The sequence below is a fragment of the Chrysoperla carnea genome, chromosome X (assembly GCF_905475395.1).
Source record: "Chrysoperla carnea chromosome X, inChrCarn1.1, whole genome shotgun sequence".
Classification (NCBI taxonomy): Eukaryota; Metazoa; Arthropoda; class Insecta; order Neuroptera; family Chrysopidae; genus Chrysoperla; species Chrysoperla carnea.
The window spans coordinates 24032001-24057386 of record NC_058342.1 but is presented as its reverse complement, the minus strand read 5'-3'; the positions used below and the strand labels follow the sequence as shown (position 1 = coordinate 24057386).

General features: G+C 30.4%; 1 protein-coding gene across 1 annotated transcript in view; it reads right to left on the bottom strand.

The window, feature by feature from the left end:
- LOC123302466 overlaps window positions 1–25386 on the bottom strand; it is a 284195-nt gene that overhangs the window by 9542 nt on the left and 249267 nt on the right. Inside the window, exons 17-18 of the mRNA XM_044885379.1 lie at window positions 10042–10271; window positions 686–884 (exon numbers count right to left, since the gene is read on the bottom strand). Of these exons, the coding sequence (XP_044741314.1) occupies window positions 686–884; window positions 10042–10271 (429 nt within the window). The remainder of the gene's footprint in view (window positions 1–685; window positions 885–10041; window positions 10272–25386) is intronic.

Sequence of the window (25386 nt, the reverse complement as noted above, 5' to 3'; positions counted from 1 at the left end):
CGACGGGAGACCCAAGACAGTAAATATAATGTGAGAAGAAACTTCACCCGCATTATATTAAAGCAAAATTTATATCAATTATAAATATTTTTTAATTGATTATGTAGAATGGCAATATATTGTAAATGGAAAATAGAACTATTATTAAATTTTTGTATACGAGCGCTATCTGTTAATGGGAAATAGAACTATTGTAAAATTTTAGAGCACGAGCGCCACCGGCGAATGTGATAAGAAATTAGTATTAATGTTAGACAGTGAGAAGACGGAAAAAGGTGGAATTTTAAAGTGGAAACGTCCGATTCACTCTCTGTGTTTTATTTTTGATTGGGGGCGCGTAAAGAAGTTTCGCTTCAAAAAATAGAGTTGGCTAAAATTTTTTTTACTAAAATTTTGCTTAGGGAGGTCGTTCCACTTGAGGGAAGTAAATTGTATATTTTTTAAATTAACATTGGCGGCGAAAACAGTTATTTTTCCTTGTAATCTAATACTTTTTCATTAAAATGGGAGGCGAAACGGCCCCCTTAAGAATATTATAAACTAAATTTTACATTTCCCCTTACTTTTAGGCTCCAAACTGCAAATATCCTAGACACTTTGAAACCCGAAGAAGAATTTAAATTTCGATTTTCGAGTTGAATATAAATCAATTTTTATTAGAAAATTATACAAAAAAAAAACTTACCTTTTCAGAAAGTACTTTAGCCACATCACGTATAGATGTCGCAACATCAGCGGAAACAGTACCACCTTGAAGGGCTGTATCCAACATACGTAAAGTATGCTCATCAGATCTGAGTGCTCCTTGTAACTCCTCTAAACGTAGCTCCAATTGTGACCATAAATTGTGAAGTCCTTCTAAATTATTCAATTGTTCCGATACACTGTAAATAATAAATATTTGTTTTAGAAATAATATATATAGCGAGGGTTGATTAGTAACTAAATATTGTTTAAGAGGGTGGGAGGTGGAGAATGTTGTCTATTAAGTGGTGTGATTGTTCAAATATGACAGTAATACAAGGAAAATGATTAAGTATATTTATGTCATGTTGACTGAAAAAAAATTCTGAATATCAAACGATATGAGGTTGTCTCAATCTCATCGCGAGATCAAATATGACGAATGGGGCCACAAATGTGTTACAACTACCGTAGGGGGTTGAGTGGTGAAGTTGACACAATCGCGTAAGTTGTTTGTATAAAAGTAATATACTGTCTTGTAACAAACTTCAAATATCGTAATGTAACATAATTTTAAGCAATTTTTTTTTATTGCTTCTACCACTTATAAATATTATAACAAAATACTGATGTGATTGTCACAACAACATGAGCAGGTTTATTTTAGAAAAATAATTTATTTCTTCAAGACGGATATGAACCAGCGACATAAGGATTGCTATTGATTTTAGTGTCTTCTATAGATTAAGTCCACTGCTGTACCGATTGCGCTACTGATGGTTATCCATATTTACACAAATATGCTATATATTATAAAAATGATCAATAAGTTTATTTCAAACTCCCTGTAAATTAGTAAACATAATCTTCATGTAGATGACAGAACCGCACATTGGCTAGACATGACAGGTATGTGTTCGTAATAACCAAATCCTATATTTAAAGTAAACGCAAAGAAATTTTCTTTTAATTCATCGATTCACATCGCTTTATTTACACGATTTTATATTCCAACTAAGTACAATTTTATTTTCCATCAATAAAATGCATGACTTGAAACTAAAATCAATCTCTTTCCTAGAAGTAATCATTTTGTTTATTTAACTTCAGTGATTTTGTATCAATGAATTCATATTTTAAATTCAATCCCATTCTAGTGTAAATAGAAATATTTAGCTGTACTTGTTCCAATCATTAGGAAATTGTTTGAAAGTATTTTTACTTAATTCCAATATGAACCGACCAACTTCAGGATGAGGTTGTCATTATTTTTATTTGTTTTTCAATGTTGCTTTCATAATTCGATACTCGTATTTTTGCTGTATTCAAGTAGTCTCAACGTAAACCCACATTCTTAGGGAAATGATGATATTAAAGTATAGTGTTAATTTGGAGCCTCGTAATTAGATGATTTTATGAACTCCTATCCCAAAATTTTGTTCGTACCATCAATATTGCTAAGCGTTACAAACTTGGGACTAAAGTTAGTATACCCTGTATATATGAAATAAAACAAAAATATACAGCTGTAAAGCTATTTGATTCAATATAATAAACCAATATATACTGTGTATGAAATTCCAATTATTTTCGTATATCTACTTATGGTTCCACTCTGTATATTGATAAGACGACTGATTGATAAAATAAATTAATAAACAGTTTATCCATATTTATGGCTGCTTATAGCAACAAAAACATCAGATCTTATTCAAGAGCGTAATGTCAACATGCCACGCCACGCCGTAAGTGAAATAATAATCAACAAAAAATATATAACTATTTCTGCTAAAATATTATACAGGCAAAATCGATTATAACGATAATGTTTAGGGAGCAAATTAGCTTAGAAATATATGATATAGTACTAGATTTATAGCCTCCACCTCTTTTTATCTCATTTACCCCCCTTCAATAACACTCGAAGAAATTGTTTTACATAGCTAAAATATATGCACAGTTTTCAATTTTTTTTAAGTGTAAAATACTCATAATTCATTGAGTACTTCATAAAAGATGGCCATGAATTGTTTTACATTTACTATTTTAAATGTTTACAGAAATCTTTAATTTATGGTTCAAAATGGTGATCCTAGATGGATAATAAACATTATTTCCTGCTCAAAGACGGATTTTTCCGAGTCTATATGCATAATCCTGACATGGCACGACATCGATGTCATAATGAGAATCAAATTTTCTCGTTTACAAAAAATTTTGTAGCTTGAACATTTTTCAACCAATTTTGTTAACCCGTAGCATTTTTTAACTCGAGATAGAATGTACTTTGATAATAACTGCAAGAAAGTAATTGTTCTTGAGGATTTGTTACATAAAAAAGACGTCAAACTGTAAAAAACATGAAAAAAAATGTACCCATCTTATAACTTTTATAAAATGTCCTAATTTTTTGGTAGAAAGCTCAATGTTTCTAGTTTTCAAAACCGTTATGCAATCGAATATCGGTTAGAAATTGACGAAGTGGCAATGGTTTAATTACGTGGAGTACACGAAAAACGGTTTTTCCACAAAAACTTGAAAATTTGGGGGTGTTAAATAATTTTGAAACACATTTTCATGATGTACACATCAAGACCTACGTAACGTAATCTAGGTCCTTTGCAAAATTGCAAAACCACTTGGAGCACTGAGGCAGTTAAGAAGCATTGAGGATTTAGGAATTGCACGGTTCCTTCAATGTCTCTATAATCGATTTCGACTCTATAACTATTTTTTTGCTAAAATATTATATTAGCAATTTTAGTTGAGTAAACTGATTGAAACGTGTACGTAAATAATGAACTGTATTCAATTGAATGATGAACGGACGTTGTCCAACTCTCCACACCAGAAGAGTAAATAGTAAATAGTAATATGTGTCGTCCCTTTGGAACATGTACCAACTCATTCCTCATCTCTCATCCCTCATCCCTTAGTCAAGTCAACTCATATGGTCTATTTCATTGTAATGATCGACATACGTACATACATCGATGTCCACGATACACGTTTAATATCCTTAAGGGGGTTAGTTTTCACTTGATTGTTGCTACGAATATAAAAAGTTTCTTTTTATTCTATTTTTCTAGTTAGAAAAATGAAAATAAATCAAAGATGATTAAGGTTATGGTAAAAATCATATCGCTACTCATCCTAAGCAGAATGGGGTTGATGCACGGATAAAAATTAAAATTATGAAAACCTTATCCCGAAGTTGGCCGTTTCATATTGAAATAAATTAAAAATCTTCCAAAAATTTCCTAATGATTACAGCTCAATATTTGTATTTACAATAGAATGGGATTAAATTTAAAATATGAATTCATTGATACAAAATCACTGAAGTTAAGTAATCAAAATCATTACTTCTATGAAAGAGATTATTTTAGTTTAAAGTCGTGCATTTTATTGATGGAAAATAAAGTTGTACTTAGTTAGAATATATAATCTTGTAAATAAAGCGAATCGATGAATTAAAAGAAAATTTCTTTGGGTTTGCTTTAAATATAGGATTTGGTTACTATGGACACATACCTAATATGTCTATCCAATATGCGGTTGTCTCAACTTCATGACGACTGTCGTTACTAATTTACAGAGAATTTGAAATAAACTTATTGCTCATTTTTATAAAATATAACATATTTTTATAAAATTACAACAACCATCGGTAACCCAATTGGTACAGCGATGGACTTAAGACACTAAAGTTGTTGAAGACATCTTTTTAAATAAACCTATTTTTTTTAAATAAACCTTATTTCTATTCCAAGAAACATAACCTAAATTTTATCGACCTGTTCATGCAGTTGTGTCAATCACATAAGTATTTTGTTATAATATTTATAAGTGGTAGATCCAATCAAAAAAAGATTGTTTAAAACTATGTTGCATTTCAAAACAACAATATTTGAAATTTGTTAGACAGTATATTACTTTCATACAAACAACTCATGCGGTTGTATCAACTTTACCACTCAACCCCGTATGGTAGTTGTGTCACATTAGTGGCCCCATTCACCATACTTGTTCTCGCAGCGAGATGGAGACAAACTCTTATCGATTGATATTAAGATTTTTTTCACTGTGGTTTTCATAGTCATGAACCTCCTTAAGATGAAATTTATTTGATTTGCGAGAGAAGAATCACCTTCAACATACAGACATATAAATGTATATATTTTTCTATGTGTTTCTATGTCTTTTCGTGTTTCCCCATGGATTTGGATAAACTAAATAATTTTTTTTTCTCTATACCATCTTAATAAATATTAAACTACTAAGAATAATATTAGTATCACATGAATTGGTTTATCTAAGGGATAAATTAAGAGAGTTAGGGTATATATGAATGATCATCAGCACCAAAGTATATTTTCTTCATGTTTTCACCAATCGAAAATTATAATTAAGGTATTTCGATACCGAAAAAATGAAAATGATCCAATAAATTTGAAATTTTATTTATCAATTAAAGAGATATGCAAGGATTGAATAGTATTAGGGATTTCAATAAAACTTTATAAATACTTTTTTTGATTAACAAAGTTTCCAAAAATTACAAAAAATTATTAAATCATCGGCCTTTTTATTATTATTTTATAGTTCAAAATTGGTTGAAAAAATGATGAATCATATAGGTTGTCCTTTTCAATTGGATATTTCTATATCAAAAAATCTAAAGAGTGTGATAAAAAACTATCTCACATATTTAGACAATCTTGTAGTTTAAAATAATACCATAAAAATATAGCTTTGCCGATGATATAAAAACAAAATTTTAATTTAATTATGAGTTCATCGAAGATCCATCATTTGATGAACAGAGACGACTATAATTAGAGTATTGATGATTGAATTGAGATATCTATATTATCAAATTTTTAAACAGCACTTGCACACACTATATTATATATTTTTGTAGTTGCGTACGTATCGTGCAATAAACCAAAACTTTGTTACAATACTGTAGGGCAACAAACACTTTAAAGGATATTATTCTGGCAAATTTTGATTTTAATCAAGCTTTTATGATGAACTTGTAGTTGATTTATTTATTTTGTAACGATTTGAAGGCGATTAAATTATTCTCCCTGACTTTTCCTGATTTTTCCGATGATTATAGTAAAAATTTCCTACTTGTTTTTTAGACATTGATTATCTGTACTATATTGTTTCGGAAATGCAACTAGGTCGTTTGTAAAAATTGATTTATACTCAATATGAATTTGAAATGAATTTGACAAATAATTATCCCGAATTTACGTGATATGGCGTTTTATTTTCTTTCATCATCGAATGTATACGTATGTTAAACATACACTTAATTATTTGATGATCGTGACTGTACCTGTACAATTGGCTACAACACATTTGAAAATAGATTTAAGGAGCTGACATGTATTTTATGTAAGAATTACCTTCTGACGACTTTTGTTTATTCTACACTTGGTTGGGAAACTTAGGACTACTGCAGAAAAGGGAAGATTAACAAAATGAGTCCCTTTAAATCCCTTCCAGCAAGCCAAGCAAGGGCGTCGTTAGCCAATGGCAAATAGGGGGGGGAGGCAAAGTTTGATTTGAATTATTTTGTCAATCTCTTGAAGGGAACGTCGCCCTATTAGCTCAGTTGGTTAAGGCGTTACCAATTCCGTCCGAGGTATGCTTAGGATAGCGGGTTCGATTCCCGCCGTCGCAACAAAATTGATTTAATTAATAGTTGTGATGGGCTGGTGTAGTGCATGGTATATGCATGAAGGAGGTGCACTCAGCCTTTGAAATTAAGGAGCTGATAAATGAAATTATCAGCGGAAAGGTGGGCCCTATAGCCTAGGTGTGTACTTCGTGGACAGAAAATATAACCTAACCTAACCTTACCTAGAGGGGAGTAGGTGCCCCTATCTGCTCCGTTTTGGCGACGCCCATGAAGCCAAGGCTCAAAAAAAAGTATTGTCTTATGACAAACCATCAGACGTTCAGAATTTTTACATAATAGAGTATGTCAGCTGCTTAACTATTTAAAAATAGTGTTGTCACACAAACATTCAAATGACCAGATAAAATTAATAATGTTTCCGTCTCAACTCAATACTCAATAGAATAAACAATTGGTAAAAAATAATTTTACAAAATAATATAAAAACAATTAAAATTCAACACAACATTTGAAATCTATGTAATAATACTAAATACTAACTGTAAAAATTGACAATAAAATTGTATACAACGCAACGAACGTATAAAACGTATAACGTATGCGTATATTATATTACTTGTATATGTCACCGTCAAAGTCAACAAGGGTTGTACAAATTTATTTTTATTTTTTTAAGAGGTTACCAGTCGTTGAGGTAATCTGTACATAAAATAATTGGAAAGTGGAAAAAACCTTTGGAGTTTAGAGTAGCACTCCCAGGCAAGTTTAGACTTGTAGTTGAAATTATTTGAACTTTATTTTCAACTTTGATGATAAATTTTGTTTCTAAAGTATCTTAAAAAATGTGATCCATCACCCTGTGGTACTACGAAAAATTTCTAATCGATATTCCTATAAATAACGAAAATATGAAGGTGTCTTCATCTTAAATGTGACACACTGTATATATAAGATAATCGCCGTCGCACAGAGAAGTATTTATACTCAATTTCCGGACAAGCTATACCTTAACCCCACACCCCCCCGCCTGTTTTGTAAGCCGCAACCTACCTGCATGGTATTATTGTTGTTGTTCTCGATTTACCGTGTCATTCAATTTACGTTTACTGTGTTTGTTAATGCAATTAAATAAGGATTTTTTTTTTATATTGAAGACGAAGGTTAATGTTAATGTTTCTATTAATATAATTAAATATTTGTGATTCATATTTGCTCTTAAATAAGGTAATTTTTTTGCATTAAATTTATCAAACTCAAAGCTTTTAGTCTATGTGTCCCTTTTTGCCCGGTAAATTTTTTTGTAACATGACAAAGTTTAAGTATTCTATAACATGTTTATGAAAAAAAATCTTGCGCGAAGTTGTGCCTCTTCTTTTAAGACTCAAGATAAAGGCAGAGATTAATATAGGCTTAGTTAAAAGTCAAAAACTAATAACTAATAATTCCAAAATCATCTTACGTGGAAACAAAAGCAAGCATAAATAAAAAAAAAGTGTCAGAAGCAAAAAAAAAAATAAAAAAACTTGAAGAAGAAAATGAAATAATTGGATTTTAAGACGAATGGCTAAAAATTTTGTTTTTTTTTATTGAGAAATAAAAGGTACTTTTGCATCCAAATAGTTTTTTGAATCAATTTTGAACATAAAAATTCCTTCATTATATTTCGTCCGGTAATTTGGTATAAATACAAATAGCAATTTGAGCATCCCTGTTGTCATGAGTACTAATAATAATGTAATTCTATTTGATTGATATTCAAATAGCATGGTCCCACAGAACACCGTAACAATTTTAATGGTTAAATATTATATTTAAAACCATACAAAATCAGGGTGTGTGATTGTGGTATGGATACGAACGGAGGTGAATCAACGACACTCACAATCACAGTCACACAGGGCAGGATGACGCTCGCGTTCAGTGCTTAACTCAATTCAGTATATTGAATGATATGTGTACGAGAGTCGAGTACAACCAACTTGGACATGGACATTAATTGTCATGCAAGAAACGAATTTTTCATTCATATTTACCATTGTATTGATTATTTATGTTCTTCGGTCAAATCTATTCCCTCCCACACATGCCTAGGTATGAGCGAGTTCATACATTTAAAAATTTTGCGCACCTAATTGCTTTTTGGGTCAGTAATATTCTATTTGACCGCGCTGTACTAATTTACTAAAAATCAAAGTAAGAGCCAATTCTGAGGCGATTAGTGAAAAAGAAGATATTAAAAAGTCAGTTTTTAAGGTAGTACGATGGCCAAGGCAAATTTAGACTTGTGGTTGAAACTATTTGTACCTTATTTTCAGTTTTGATGATTTATTTTGTTTTAACTTCATGAATGTAGACGAAAAATAAGAATACAAATTTTCGATATCTGCTTTGGTTTTCGAAATATCGATGCTAAATAATTAAACAAAATTTTAAAATCTGAAAATTATTCCAGATATCGCAAAATTGTATTCTTACTTTTCGATTTATAAATAAAAAAAATTGAAAAAAAAATTAAATTTATATTTTTTTTAAATTTGTGTCCAGACTATCGTGCTCATACATCCTCAATTAATCGGGCACAACGAGTTTTTTTTGGTTTTACATAATTTATTAAGGCTTTAACTCTAATTTAGTAGCTTTAACGCTAGTTTTGTAGAAATCTATGAAAACATATCATCCATCTACCGTTTTACCATAAAACTAATGTTAAATATGCTTACTTTGAAGTCATTTATTTATGTAACTGGGCAACCCCCTTAAAATTTTCAGAATTGATTACGACTTAGTCCAACTTTACGTAAAACAAAATCAAGCCTTTTATCCAAAATTGCAATGTTAAAACGATGGAATTTTTTTTATGACAGCCACAAAAATGGCCAATTTTACCGTAAAATGACATAAATCTTTTAAATAATTAAATGTTAAACATCATAAAATTATAAATTTTTATTTTGGTTCAAATTTTTTAGCCAAAATTTTTTTAATTTAAATAATTTTTTTTCACCCATCAGCACTTTCGTTATGAGCATTTTGCTCACGCTCGATATAAAACATAAATAACTTTTATTTTTCAAATTGTATATGTGGATGAGACTTTTCTATTTTCATATAATTTTATCTATTTTTTTGAGAATTGTGAGAAGTGAGAATTTCTGTCATCACGAGAGTTTTCTCACTTTTTACGTCCTGAGTACTCTGTAAAAATTTCAGCTTGATATATTTTTTCGTTTTTGAGTTATCTTGCTCACAGACGGACGGACGGACAACCGGAAATGAACTATTTAGGTGATTTTATGAACACCTATATCAAAATTTTGTTCGTAGCATCAATATTTTTAAGCGTTACAAACTTGGGACTAAACTTAGTATACCTTGCATATTACATATATGCATGGTATAAAAAGAACGCCCTTGCCTCGACAGGAACAATTACACTTTAGACTTTAGGCTTAAGATAGCCGGCTGCCGAGGTACGCACACAGGAAGTATAGTTACAATACTTTGTGAATGAAAAAAGATGAATCTTGGTTGAATTAATTTTGATTTTAGTAGAAATTTGTTAAATATTATTATTTTATCCAAATGAGAACTCACAAGATATGGGTAATACTGTCATATTTTAGCGAATTGTCGGAGGAAATGGAAAAAATTAAATAAAAGCTCGCCAAAAGTAAAAATAAAAACAATAAAATTTGACTTACCTATCATGTGTTTCAGTCCATAATCGATAAAGATCGGCAATACGATCCTTTAAATGTGTAGAAGCAGCCACAATCGCTTTATTCTGTGTGGTGCCATTCGTATCATTATTTGCCGTTGGCGATGGTGAATTTGAGCCAGATGATCGTGAACAATCGGTTAAAAATCGATGTACGGCCACATTCATATGTAATAAAATACGTTTACGATCTTGTAACAATTGTATTTCACCCTGTAATCAAAAAATTTATTATTCGTTAACAAAACAATTAGTCAATTATGGTTCCTATTATGGTGGTTCCAAAAAAAAATTAAAAAAATTGGTTGAAATAAAAGTTGCCTTTTTAAATAAGGTATAATCATTTTTTGTATTTAAATTTTCGTTTATTATTCGTTCACGAAGTATAATTTTGATTTAGATGGTCAGTATATTGTTTTTAGTTTTTATAACTCTGTACAGCATGGTCGGTAAAAATCGTGCAATAAATATATAATAATATATACATAGCAAAAAATTGCATGTTTTTTATTATCGCAATTAGGGTGGTAATCCAATTCTCTTAACCATTTTTGGAAGCTTATAATTTTGCGAGAAATAATTTATTTATTTCAAATTACATTGTTTCAATTATTCAGAATCATCACTGATTCTGAATGCATAGATACTGAGCTAACGATAAAGAAGCAGATCATTTTTCCTGAGCGATAAGTTAAGAAATTTTCCCAATATTCCCTAACTAATCTCTAGTTGAAAATATCAGAGTTCCCTAAAATACCTCGGGAATCTCGGGAACCTTATAATAATATATTGAGATGTTTTTACGCCAAAAGATGGTCGCCCTATTAGTTCAGTTGGTTAAGGCGTAATCAATTCCGTCCGCGGTATTTTTAGGGTAGCGGGTTCGATTCCCGCCGTCGCAACAAAATCAATTTAATTAATAGTTGTGATGGGCTGGTGTAGTGTATGGTATATGCATGAAGGAGGTGAACTCAGCCTCTGAAATTGAGGAGATGATAAATGGAATTATCAGCGGAAAGGTGGTAAAACACATATATGGTATCACAATGGGCACTATAGCTCAAGTGTGTCCTTCGTGGACAGCAAAAATTCAAATAGAAAATTCATGCCTTTTCCATGAGTTTTGTTATAAACTAGATGAATTTAGACGAAATGAAATAATTAAGTTTTTCGATATCTGACTTAATTCATAAAAAGACTGAATAATTAAATCGAAATTTTCGATATTACGAAAGCTCATTTTTTTGTTTGTTTAAATTTTATACTTCAAATTATTTTAACAATGATCGAGCATCCTTAAATAAGTCGATCGACACGATTATTTTTTTTTGTATTTCTTTATTAAGGTCTTAACTTTTAATTAGATAATTTTTTTTTCTATTTCTACGAACAAATTTGGGTGAAAATTAGCCAAATATGAGCCGCATTGATATTAGACAAATGTTAAACATTCTACTTTTAAAGTTAGTCGAGGAATTAAAGGAATGAACTGTCCATTTTTTGAACAGTAAGGCGTGAGGGTGTCTACAAACTTTTTGAACAAAATTGGGGAGGGAGAAATGAAAAACTGGAAAAACTAGAAATTAAATATAGAGGAATAAGTCTTATTTTATTATTCGGGAGTTTTGGGGGCCACTGTATTCGAAAATCAGAACGAAAATGGCCCCAGAAAGATCTAGTGCCTAGTGCGGCCAGTACACCCCTCGTCCCTTGGAGTTTAACGAAAATATGTAACAAATTTAGTCGAAACTCGTTACTTGGGTGTTTTATCTGGTTACCCGGTGCCTTCACGAATCGCATGAAAAACAAACGGATTCCGATTCGTCTTACTGCCCAAAAAATCGATAACTGGTCCGTTTTTAATGCTTTATTTTGTCTTCTAATTATGTATGAAAGTAATCGAATGACTCCCCCTGTATCCTCAAATTTTTAGAAGTTACTTGAACATATTTAAGCTACATATTTTAAAAAAACTAGGTGAAAGTTGCTACCCTGCTCGTGAGACATCGTTTAGCCGATCATTCATATACAGTCAAATTTTCGACTAACGTATACACAGGGTATATAATTGTGATCAATAAACACAAGGTATATTGCCCATAATCCCAACGTCAAAAGACAACAAGCAAGTTAATTAAATGTGATTCTTGCCTTAAATATAAGCAAATTGTATCGATTTTTATATATTGATAAAATTAAAAATACTTTCAAATCAAATTAAATGTATATAAACCTAACCTAACAAAAAAAAAAGTAAACATGAAATAATCATTTAAAAACAAAAAAACAACAAAAACTAAATAAAAAAAAACTGAAATACAATCAAACAAAACACATTTGAAACAAGAATTATTTTAATTTTTACGAAGATAACTTTACAATAAGTACATTGTATGTATGGACTTCATTACTTGTGCGTATAATTAATACCGTAACTGATTATATGGACAAAAAAAGAATTGAGGTAAAGACGACCATACAACCTACAATTGGTCTTTTTTAAAGGTGGAGTTTCTCCACGTAAACTTTTCGAAAAAAATTTGTTTCTATAATAAAATGTATCTAAGTATCATAGACAGATTTTCCTAAATGTTTTTAATGAAAATAAAAGTAGAAAAAAAGTTATAGCCATATACATGAACCAGTTTCCATAAAAAGTGGCGCTTTGTTAAAAAAACTTAAACGTGTTTTTCTCCAACTACGTTTATCAAATCACTACCTTTTTCTCGTAGTCTATGGGATCGATCTTTAAAAACCAAACAGTTTTTGATTCATTATAACAAAAATTAAACAATTATATATCTTTCAAGCTAGAATTATCCCTCCTTTTTAGAAAAATATGTAAAAAAACCATAAAAAAATTTTTAGATTATTGGCTTGGTGAATAGATACTCAGGAACGAAGAGAAGGACCTATTTGCACAAGTTGGATGCATAGGCTACCGAAAAGCACAACTAAACCTAATTAAAACAAGTGAAAACAAACAATTGACTGAGTTAATTGTTGAAATACCATGTATAGTCAGTGTTGATTTCTTTATCACATTACACTTACAAACATGTGACACATACATAACTGATAATAAAGTACAGTACATATTATAAAATTTCCGCCTAATTGGCGCCCTCACGGGTAAACAGTGATGAAACACTTTTTACGTCCTGAGTACGCTGTAAAAATTTCAGCTCGATATCTTTTTTCGTTTTTGAAATGGACTAATTAGGTGATTTTATGAACACCTTTGACAAAATTTTTTTTCCTAGCATCATTATTTTTAAGCGTTACAAACTTTGGACTAAACTTAATATACTATGTATATTTCATATATACATGGTATAATAACAGATGGCGTCCGAGTCCAGCCGCTTTTTGGCAAAAATTCATGAGCAACATCAAGTTGGAGTTGGCAACTAGGGAAAAATCATTTGAGGACACTTACTGGTCATTATAAGCTCATTAAGCATATCCACAAAGTCAATGTTACACGGAACTGTCTCTACAGATTTTGTCTTGAAGAGGAGAAAACTGGAATACACATTCTGTGCGAAGATCTCTCTCTCTCTCAAACGACACCATCACTTGGAATGGATTAATCTGCACTCAAGTGAAGTAAATGAAGTGTCACCCAGGAATATCTTATAAAATTTACTAAAGCTGTAGGGCTTTTGAAGCACCTTTGGAGCAAAGGGTGTACAACAGATCAAACTAATCGCAGTCAAAATTATCTTCTTAGACTTAGGTTAGGTTATATTAGCTGTCCACGAAGGACACACTTAGGCTATAGAGCCCATTGCGATACCATATATGTGTTTTACCATCTTTTCACTGATAATTTCATTTATCAGCTCTTCAATTTCAGAAGCTGAGTGCACCTCCTTCATGCATATACCATGCACCACACCAGCCAATCACAATTACTAATAAAATTAATTTTGTTGCGGCAATCCGGAATCGAACCCGCTACCCTAAGTTGGTTACGCCTTAACCAACTGATCTAATAGGGCATTTATTAAAAATGTAGGGTTGTTTGAACACCTTTGAAGCAAAGGATGTACAACAGATCAAACTTATCACAGTACAAATTATCTTCTTAGACTTATTCCTAGATCAAATTTGATCATAAATATCCTTCAAATGTATCGACTTTCAATATATATCGCAAATTTTTTAACCGACTTCAAACAAAAAAGGAGGAGGTTATCAATTCGCCTGTATTTTTTTTTTATGTTTGTTACCTTAGAACTTTTAAATGGGTGAACCGATTTTGATGATTCTTTATCTGTTTGAAAGCTGATGCTTTCCGTGTGGTCCCATTTATTTTTGATCGAGTTCTGACAACGGCATCCATGAGAAAACCATAAATGTCTTAAATTTTCATTAAGTATGCACGACAAGTGGACGAATAACTCATTATCACGCCAACCGATCTCGATGATTCTTTTTTAGTGACAAATTAGTTAGTGCACTTCAGATTCACTAAAAATCACAAAGTAAAAAAAAAAAAAAACAAAAAGAAAACCGACTTCAAAAGAAAATTTTTCCAAAACAAATTAATATGCACTAAAACTAAAAAAAATAACGATAATATAATGTAGTTAAAATTATTCTTATTTTTGGAGTCGGTGTCAGCCAAGCTAATGTAGCAAACTGTTCTGCCAGAGATGTTTCCTTGGCTGACACCGACTCCAAAAATAACAATAATTTTAACTACATTATATTATCGTTATTTTTTTACTTTTTAGTGCATATTAATTTGTTTTGGAAAAAATTTTCTTTTGAAGTCGGTTTCCTTTTTGTTAAAAGTTTTTTTTTATTCAACACTCTAAAAAACAGTTTTGAAGACAGGAGGCGATTTTTCATTACAGTTACGCAACTGATATAAAAGAGATATTGATTTTAAACTTTACCTTACGACTGTTTTTTAATAAAAATAAAGAACAATAATAATTATTATAGTTTGAATTGTTTTATAATAAAATAAATTCATAGAATTGTGAGATTCGTTGTTTTGAATCACAAGAGATCACCACAATAAAGCAGCCTCCTGTATCTCTGTATGTATGTATGTATGAGCGTTTGTCGTATATTACACAAAGGTAGGTTCTACTCTTCTTGCTTGCTCACAAACAAACACAATTGATTGATATAAAAAACAAAAAAACAAATAAAAACAAACAACAAACCTATTGAAAACGATCGTAATGTGTCAATAGTTTGTTGCAACTGAATAATATTAAAAATTCGTTTAGTTTTATAAATATCAACTCTTTTAAGAAACTTGTTACATTTCAGTTGTACAGTAAAACGTTGTTCGTTTAGGTGCTATAGACGCCAGCATCATCTGGGTGCTCAATCCAGGAAATGGAATGCTCAATCCAAAAGACGTTCGATATCGAGCCAAAACTTCGTGTGAAATCAATTTTTGGATAACATCAGTAACAATGAAATATAGAGTTGCCACCTCGATCAGCTCTTGTCGCCCGTCACATTATAACGACGATGTTAGGAGGGGCGGTTAGCAGTGAGAAGCGGGAAATTAAAAAAATTCCACTTTCGTCATATTTAATTGATTTCAACTACATTAAAAATATAATAATATATAAAGTAATATAAAAAAATTAGAAATTTGCACATTTTGTCAATCATTTTGCAAGAAAACTCAGTTTATTTTGGCATTAATTCTGAAGTATCTATCAACATTTAATCACAAGGTACAGACATTGAAATTTTACACAAGCATGACTCGAACAAAACGAACAAACATGAACATTCTGAACAAATGTGACTCAAATAGAACGAATATAAAAGTTTTACAACTGACTTCTTATCGTGATACCAACAAAATAAGCTGAAAAGTCCTATAAACACTAAAATCATGAACAAAATCAATTCTCACTACTCTAGTTGCTGAGGTCATTGCTGAGGTCAAACCATTGTGGTGGCGATTCAGCAATTAAAATGCTAATTTTTGCTTTTTCGACTCTGGACACGCGATGGCCCGGCAAAACCTTCTAAGCACATAACTGCCGGGCGAGCCCCGAGCAGGTGGCAACCCCAATGAAATAATATGAAGGATTTAAATGTACAAATAGAAAGAAAGGAAAATAACACTTGGTGGAGTCATAACGTGCAATTGACATGAAAAGTTGCTTTGCAAATAAATTTTTTCGAAATTCTACGCCGAGTAAAGTCGGGAAGAAGAAATTAGGAAGCTCAGCGCTAGGCAAATCCTGGGTTTCAGTACATCAGTTGGTTATAATAGCCACTGAAGTGTAGCGGGAATACAGTACAAGGGTCTATTTGGCTAGGTGCTCTGAACCATTGCTTCGAGGCGCGATGCTCGAGCATGGCCCGCTAACCTCCATACCATACCATACCAAAGTCGGGAAGACCAACGCATTTAACTGGATGGCCTAGGATAGAGAGACCTGGTTAAAATTTTTTTGAATTAATCTGAGGGTCATGGACCGTAGATTGAAGGATAAATCGTAAAGTTATTGGAGGACTCTTTTAGAAACAATTTGATAGGATTGACTGTAATAAATAAATAACAAAAAAAACATAAAAAAACGCAACAAACGGCAAACATTTATACTCGCAGCAAAGAGCTTTAGCAAAAATAATCAAGTACACTATTTAATTGTAAAAGATCAGAAAAAAACTCAAATACATACACACACACACACACATTTAACTTACAAAACAAAGATGAACAATCTAGCTAAGTAACCTTTCCTAGCAGATAGAAATAATAATATAGAACAAAGATAGATATATAATAAGAGATAGAGACAGTATATAGAAGAATTGTTTACGCAGGTAAAGTATTATAGAAAGATAAAACAAAATATCATTCGAAGAGAGTTTACCAGTTTTTTAAAACGTTGCGTTTGTATGGTGTATATACAGTATTTTATAATATGATCAACTCAACAAGTTTATATGAATACTTCTATTTAAGGACAATGTATGTATTGCAAATATAAAATAATCATTTCTGATATATATTTAATATTGTATTTTAATAATATTGTGAGGCAGAGTGCATTGAGGACTTTGTGGATTCTATGTGGACTGCCATAAGATCAAACGACAAAACATTCAATTCAATATAATAATACCAATACAACAAATATTTTTATATGCTGGATACCAAAAATGTTTTGTTTCGATCATAAAAACTATTTTTAAACCCAATAATTTTATTTTATACGCTTTACGAATAATGTTCAACACAGGCGCAGTATAAAGTTTGGTTAACAATAAGGCAGACCCTAAAAAAACAATAAATGATAGAAGATCTCAGTTAGATCTACGGTAGTAAAATTCAATCAATTTTTTTACGTTTGAGCGCCCTTTGGAGATATTCATATTTACCCACAAATTAATATTTCCCTTCAAATAATAACATTGAACATATGAGTGAGGTCGAAACTTCATAGGATTGCAAGTCATCGATTACAGTGACATACAATTATGGTCTTTCAATCCGATAGACGAGAGACGTCACTAAAATCTAATTTGTCGATTTCAAAGCTAATTTTTTATACCATATATATGAAATATATCAAGGTTTACTAAGTTTAGTCCCAAGTTTGTAACGCTTAAAAATATCGATGGTACGAAAAAAAAAATTTTGGTGGAGTTGTTGTAAAATTACCTAATTAGTCCATTTCCGGTTGTCCGTCCGTCCGTGTATCAACACGATAACTCAAAAACAAAAAAAGATATCAAGCTGAAAATTTTACAGCGTGCTCAGGGCGTAAAAAGTGAGGTCAAGTTCATAAATGAGCAACATAGGTCTATTGGGTCTTGGTTCCGTAGGACCCATCTTGTAAACCAATAGAGATAGAACAAAAGTTTAAATATAATGTTCCTTATAAAAACAATAAACAACTTTTGTTTGGAACATTTTTTCGTAAACATCACTGTTTACCTGTGAGGTCGCAAATTAGGCGCAAATTGTATAGTATGTATTAAATGAGAATATAAGTAATGTATGTGTGACATGTATGTATGTGTAATGTGACAGTGTAATCAACACGTGGTATTTTAACAATTAACTCAGTCAATTGTTTGTTTGACTTAAAATCATCGTTCTCTAAAGAAAAATGAAAGGTCGCTAGTCTAATGACAAGCTGGAACACCAAAAAGTTTGGCAGGGTTGCCTCAATTCGACTCTTTATCTGTATAATGATCTTGAGAAAAATCGATCGAAAAATTCTTCGATCGAAATGTAAAAGAAAAGAAACATATTTAATTATTTTCCGCATGCTCCTTTTACGTGCTTCAATCATGCAAAAAAAAAGAGGAGCGGTGCGAAATCAAGTATTCAATTACAGTCCTTGCATTTTACCCTTGTAAGAAAAACCGCTTCTACAAACTGCATAATTGTGAAACTAAGCTAAAAGAAAAAAATTACACACAAAAAACAATCTTTATACAAGAAATTCCAGAGAAATAGCGTTATGTTTGCGGAAAATTAACTAGTTAGAAGATGTTTCTATTTCTAATTTGTAATTTTTCAAGATGAAGAGATCACAAAAAAACCAACAATCTTATAAGAATCAAGTTTCGATTACTAAGTACGCTTGTACCTTAACAAATAAAATGTGCGCCTATGTGTCTTGCACAAATAGCAAACAATGTTTTTTTTTTCCTTGCAACATATAATCAATAATTTTTCTTGCATCTCTTTTGTTAAAAAATTAAATACAAAATTACACTGACGATAATTTTATTACGATGCAACTAGAATTATTAATTATACCTTCTCAATTTTTTTATAATATTTCATTAAGCATTTAAAATATTTTTTAAAAACAAGTGCAGTCTGTTTGTTTTATCGATATATTTAATTATAGGCAATTGTTCTTACATTCCTGTTCAAATACTTGCATATTATGATATTAATCATAAATCGGTAAAATATGTTTTACAAAAGAAATATTCAATTGTGTAGGGTGTGTTTTTTTTTTGTTGATGGTGACAAAACTGAATGAAACTTAAAAGTTATTCGACCACTTCTATTATATTCGTTAAATATTTATAAACTAAAAATGCCACAGTCATATTCATTAAAAATGATCAGAGTTATTTAGAATTTTTAAGGTAGAAAAAAATAGTTTTTTGAGCAGTGCTGAACTCGAAATATAATAATAATAAGAATGGGGTTTAACCTCCGTTTCTCTGACATATACACCTATAACAGAAGCCACCCACATCACTATTTGTTAATCTTTATTTATTTGATTACAAACATATTTACAATTACATTTTGATGTGGGTGGAGTCGGTTACTTCGTTCTTATCCAACCGACGATAATGTGATCAATTCTGCACTCCCATTAATTATAAATTGTTCACACTGCCGCTACCTGGATTCGAATCCGCAACCTAAGTCTGAGTGGACAAACAGACAAAGACAAATGCCTTAAACCGCTCGGCCATTTAGGCTCTTTTACCTCGAAATATGATTTAGATTTTCTTAATTCTAAAATAGAATATTATTTTAAGATCCATAACTTTAATTTTCTGTAGTAAATATTAAAAATGCCCGTCTAGTTAAAGATATAGTCGCTACAAAATTTAGGTAGATGTGTCAGGTACTCAGGTGAATAAAAATGGCAAATTTTACATCATAACTTTTCTACAAATTTTTTCAAAAACAATTTCTTAAACAAGAATCGATTACGAATTTTTTTCAACCAAGAGGAACGCGGTTCGTTGTCTGATTTTTTGAAAATTTTAACAAAAACAAAAATATACTTTCGATTTATAAATATTAGGTTAGGTTATATTGGCTGTCCACGAAGGACACACTTAGGCTATAGAGCCAGCCCATTGTGATACCATATATGTGGTTTACCACCTTTCCGGAGATAATTTCATTTATCAGCTCCTCACTTTCAGAGGCTGAGTGCACCTCTTTCATGTATATACCATGAATTACACCAGCCCATTACAACTATTAATTAAATTAATTTTGTTGCGACGGCGGGAATCGAACCGGCTACCCTATGCATACCGCGGACGGAATTGGTTACGCCTTAACCAACTGAGCTAATAGGGCGATATTTATATTTATTAGTCTACAGTGAATGCAAGATAAATGAATAAAAATAATAGTGACCTACAAAAATATTGGGCCGTCTGGCGTGACCTCTCCCCCCCCCCAACATGTCCGAAAAACGAGGTAATAAACACTGATCAACATCCAGCAAATTTTTAATAAATATTGTTGAATGCTCATACCGGCCTACAAATTTCATGAGCCGTTTTCTCAGACATATCGACCCTATTAAGAGCATGGACGACCCATGAATCAGTGAATGAACGTTAACTCTTCCTAGAAAAAGTGTGTTTAATCATTTTCAATCAACTGTTACTGATGATTTTAGTAAGAGTTTACTCTACCTAGGATTAGTCAACACTTACAAATAATCGACTTTGCCTGTAACATAAAATTTAGTAGATACCGAAGTGTAAAACTAACAAAAATATTTGTAGAGATTATTTATGCCATCTATTGAGCAAAATATCTGGGAAAATTAAAACAAAAGAACATACCTATGTCAAAAATTTACAAAAGTCATATTTAAATTATTTTAAAAGAAGTGAAAGCAGATAATTGACTGAGATAAATGTTGAAATGCCATGTAAAGACAGTGTTGATTACGCAAACGTTTGAGCAGTAATAACGGTGATGTTTACGAAAAAATATTTCAAACGAAACTGTTTTTTTTATAAGAAACATACTTTACATTTAAACTCTTGTTCTATCTGTAACGGTTTACAAGATGAATCCTATGGACCCAAGACCCAATTGATCTATGTTGCTCATTTTTTATGTCCCGAGCACGCTATAAAAATTTCAGCTTGATATCTTGTTTTGTTTTTGAGTTATCGTGTTGACAGACAGACAGACAACCTAAAACGGACTAATTAGGTGATTTTATGGATACCTATACCAAAATTTTGTTCGTAGCATTAATATTTTTAAGCGTTACTAACTTGGGATTAAACTTAATATATCTTGATATATTTTATATATATGGTATAATTATCATGAGATGTTTCTAACCAGTTAAATTAGGTACATGATATTAGGAGAAAAAAAAATCTATTAGAGTCTAAAATTGCTAATGTTCTAATTGTTTGCAATCCAGTATTAATATTTCATATCATTTGTCAAAGTACATTCTAAATGTAACCCTTAAATAGCAGCAAAGTATAAGAATGGGACTTTTAAATATATTGATTAAAGTGTAAATGAAAATTGAAGTTTAAAAATGTAAAGCAATTATTATTCTGATACACCTTACCCCCTGGAAGGGTTGAATTAAACTCTTAGGATCACCAAACGAGTTAACACTCTATGGCACATTATTTGAAAAAAAATAGATAATTTACAAAAAGTATATCAGTATAAAATTCTAAATATTTCCCATTTAAAATTTTTATTTACATCATGTATTAGCAATTTATTTTCCAAAAATTTGTTTCGATATTATTGTAATTCATGGCACGCGTTCTTGTTACAAATGTTAATTTGTTTATTTAAATAATCTACGATTTATATATATTTTTTTACTACGATTAACGCATAAATTATAATTTATTTTTAAGAAAGTATGTTTCGTCCTGATCTGAATTATTGATTTTTTTTTTTTTATTATTTAGTCTATAATTATTTTTCAATTACTTTCTCAAATAATTTGTCTTTTTCGTGATAATAAATTTAAATTTTTACGCGTATATTTTTTTATTAGGACATTTCTTTATTGAAAACAGGGTCATTGATGACTTTTAAATATGTCTCAATCATATTTATATTTATGGAATGAAAATTAGATTTTTTATTAAATCCTCATGCTGATTGGAAGTAAATTGGGCATTTTCTGCATGTAAAAATAGTAAAAGCCAGATTTTGATTAATTTAAATTACAGTAGGAAGTTTTTAAACAAATTAATTGTGTAAATACACTGGGAAAATTAATGAAATCGTGACCGATTTGAAAAATTCGAAGTTGAGTCAATAGAATTATGATTCATACAAGTCTATCGGAATCAAAGTATGTAGCTTCTTTTAAACCAAGTGCGTCAGGGAATTGAAGTTAAGTTTTAGGTACAGTTGAGTCCACTAAATTTGAATTGGATCAATGAATTTTATTCTGATACAACAAAATAAATAGTAAAATTAATAAATCATCAATAATTGACCTGAAACTTTTTACATTTCAATCAATTTTTTTTTTTAAATTTATTTAAAATATTGAAGTATTTTTTAAACCCAATTCAGTAAGTCAATCAATTGTAAAAAATAATCCAAGAAATGAAATAATAAAACTCGGGAAGTTGATATTCAAATCAAATCGAATTTACGTAAACAATTTTTTTTTTTATATTGTTACAAAAGTAAACAGTTTTAATTGAACACATTTCTTCAATTGAACGAAATATTTTCCATGGAATCAATAATAATAATAATCAAACTAAATTAATAATTATAAGGATGGACTGTTAATGACGTATCTCAATTCCTTACGGAATTGACAATATTGACCTAACAACTGTGTCAGAGAATTGAGTGAGCGTCGGGATTCACCGTATCCAACTCCGCCGCGCAGTTGAAACAACAGAAAATCATTTGAATCAAAATATCTTTTTTCTCAGTGACAAAATCTAAAACATACTTATAATCTCATGTTTGGCCTATTCGCACCGTGCGTGAGTTTTTTTATAGGCGTTTCCATGGTAACGATACACTACTCTAATTATAGAATTGTATGGATTAATATATAATTGTATGGATTGCATTTATGACTTACATTGAAAATTTAATATTATTGTCTCACTAATTTAAATAAATAATTATGATAATTTAAAAAATAATATTTGTGTAATTTGATTTCTTAATTTCACAATTTTCAATGCATTAAATTTAATTAAGTGTTTTTCAATAATTTTAATTTGACATTTTTTATAGCATTAACATGTAAAGAATTGCAAATTAGTCTTAACAGCCTCCTTTATCGCCAAAATTTTTCACTAGTAGCGCTGGCATCGATTTTATTGTCTTTACGATGACTACGCACACAACGAATATAAAAAAAAAAAACAGACGCGTACTAAGTAAGTGAAAAGATCCGCTTTAACGCCAGTTGTTTGATTTAATGACAGTATATTAAATCTATATTTTACGCGCAATGATCTGTAACAAAATTATTACCTCTTGTTTTGATTTGTTACAAACAGTTTTTAATATAAAAAAACACACTGCTATAGAAGCTAAAGCCATAATAAAACTCAATTGAAAATGTCACAATTAAATTGTAAGTTGATTGAAATATAATTTTATTTATTGATAATTAATAAACATGCTTTCAATTAATTACGAATTAATTTAATATAAAGTAATATTATTATATCGGTAGCGAACTAAAGTGGTTCCATCTGTCCGTAATTATTTGTTATAAACTCATTCACTTCATCAGAGTAGGCTGAAGAAGATGATTAATGATTTTGATTACTATAATTTTAAAAAGAAATACTCATAAAAAACTTAAACTGGAATCATCATCGTTTTTTGAATGTGTTTCTTAAATACTGGATGTTCGAGGGAAATTGGGCTAAAAAAAACGTGCGACAAATGTTATGTATTAAGGTAGTTTGGCTATTTGAGCAAGTACGATGAATGTTCATTTTTTTGCGGTAAATGGTAGTTCAAAGTCCCTTGATCACAATAAACACAGTTTTGGGTCCTTTTACGGGGCAAAGTGGTGAATTATTTCATTTTAAAATTGTGATTTTTAACACAGTACCTTATGGAAGAACTCATAATAATGTTAATTGTATATAAATTAATCGGTAATTGCTGTGATGTCATTTCGGTATGAGCCATAGACCATCAATTAGTTCAATGTAGACAGCTGGTTATAATATATCCATAGATAATAAGTATTTATGTTTATTATAATCAGATGTCTATGTATATATCTGTCAAATTTATTTGTGGCATTTCGTGTAATGATACCAATATTACGTCATCAAATTGGATGCCCGGGTTTTTGACAGTTTAAAAATGGTTTAAAATTTAATTTAAGTTTTTGGCAAAAAGCGTGTGTATTTTTCCGAAATAAATTTTTGGTGGCTTTTTATTAGCAAAATCAACATTTTGAAGTACTTTTTCAAAAATAGTAGAATATCCTATTGCATAATTTCAAATTTCACATTTTATTCGAAATAAAATTCTCACCACACAATAGAAGATGGGAAGAAATGAAAATCGACTAACGATATATTTTCTTTGATCAACTAATGCTTCTAAGAGGTGATCGATCTCGTTTTTCATAAACGATAATAAATTTTATAATAATATATTACGAAAAATATTTTTGTAAAATATTTACCAATTAAAAAGTTCATATATAAATGATTATATGAAACAACAAAGATAATAAAATATGAAATGAATAATGCACAAATAAAATAAAAAGAGACAACATTAAATTATGAACCAATTTGTATTCAAAACAAGTGAGAATCGTTCGTTGGCCATTCAAACACGCGCAATTTCTATTTAATTCAATCGAAATTCAATCAATTTATTTTATTTCGTGTGTAACTGCTGTAGCTGTAGAGTTGCACATAAATTTCATTTTATTATGAAAAAATTTTGTTTATTAATTTTCATGTGTATTGAAAGTTCCAAAAATAATGAAGTTTACACCTCTAATTGCACGTAATTTTAAAGTTATACGAGCATGGAGCTTTCTTTGGTACTGGAATGGTCTTCCACAAAGATACGCCTCATTTGGTACTAGAATAGTCTTCCACAGAGAAATGTTAATAATTTTGATCGTGTATTGGAAGTTCCAAAAAAAATGAGATTGAAAAGCTACATCTCGTAAATTTTGTACCGAAATTTTCAAAAATGATGAGGGCTGAAAAGCTACATCTATAATTTTGAGCAATTTTAAAGTTATACGTAGGAAGAAAGTTTAATAGGGGAAAATTTGGTGAAAATTCAACTACCCTAACAAATTTCTTTGGATATAATCATTTATCTCCAAGAAAGTCAAGCAGGTATGAATTTTAATAAAAATTTGATAGTTTTTCAATATATCCTGAAATCACAGACACAACTAAGGTTACCACCTCGACGAATTTCATCGGAATACGAGGTTTTCAAGTTCAGTCTGTGGTCTTCAGATGGAAATATTAGCTCAACAAATTCAAACAAAAAATATAATTTCTAGAAAAGATACATTTTTGAACGAGAAATCGGTTTTTACGAAATTCGGAAGGAGAATATTTGTAATTCGAA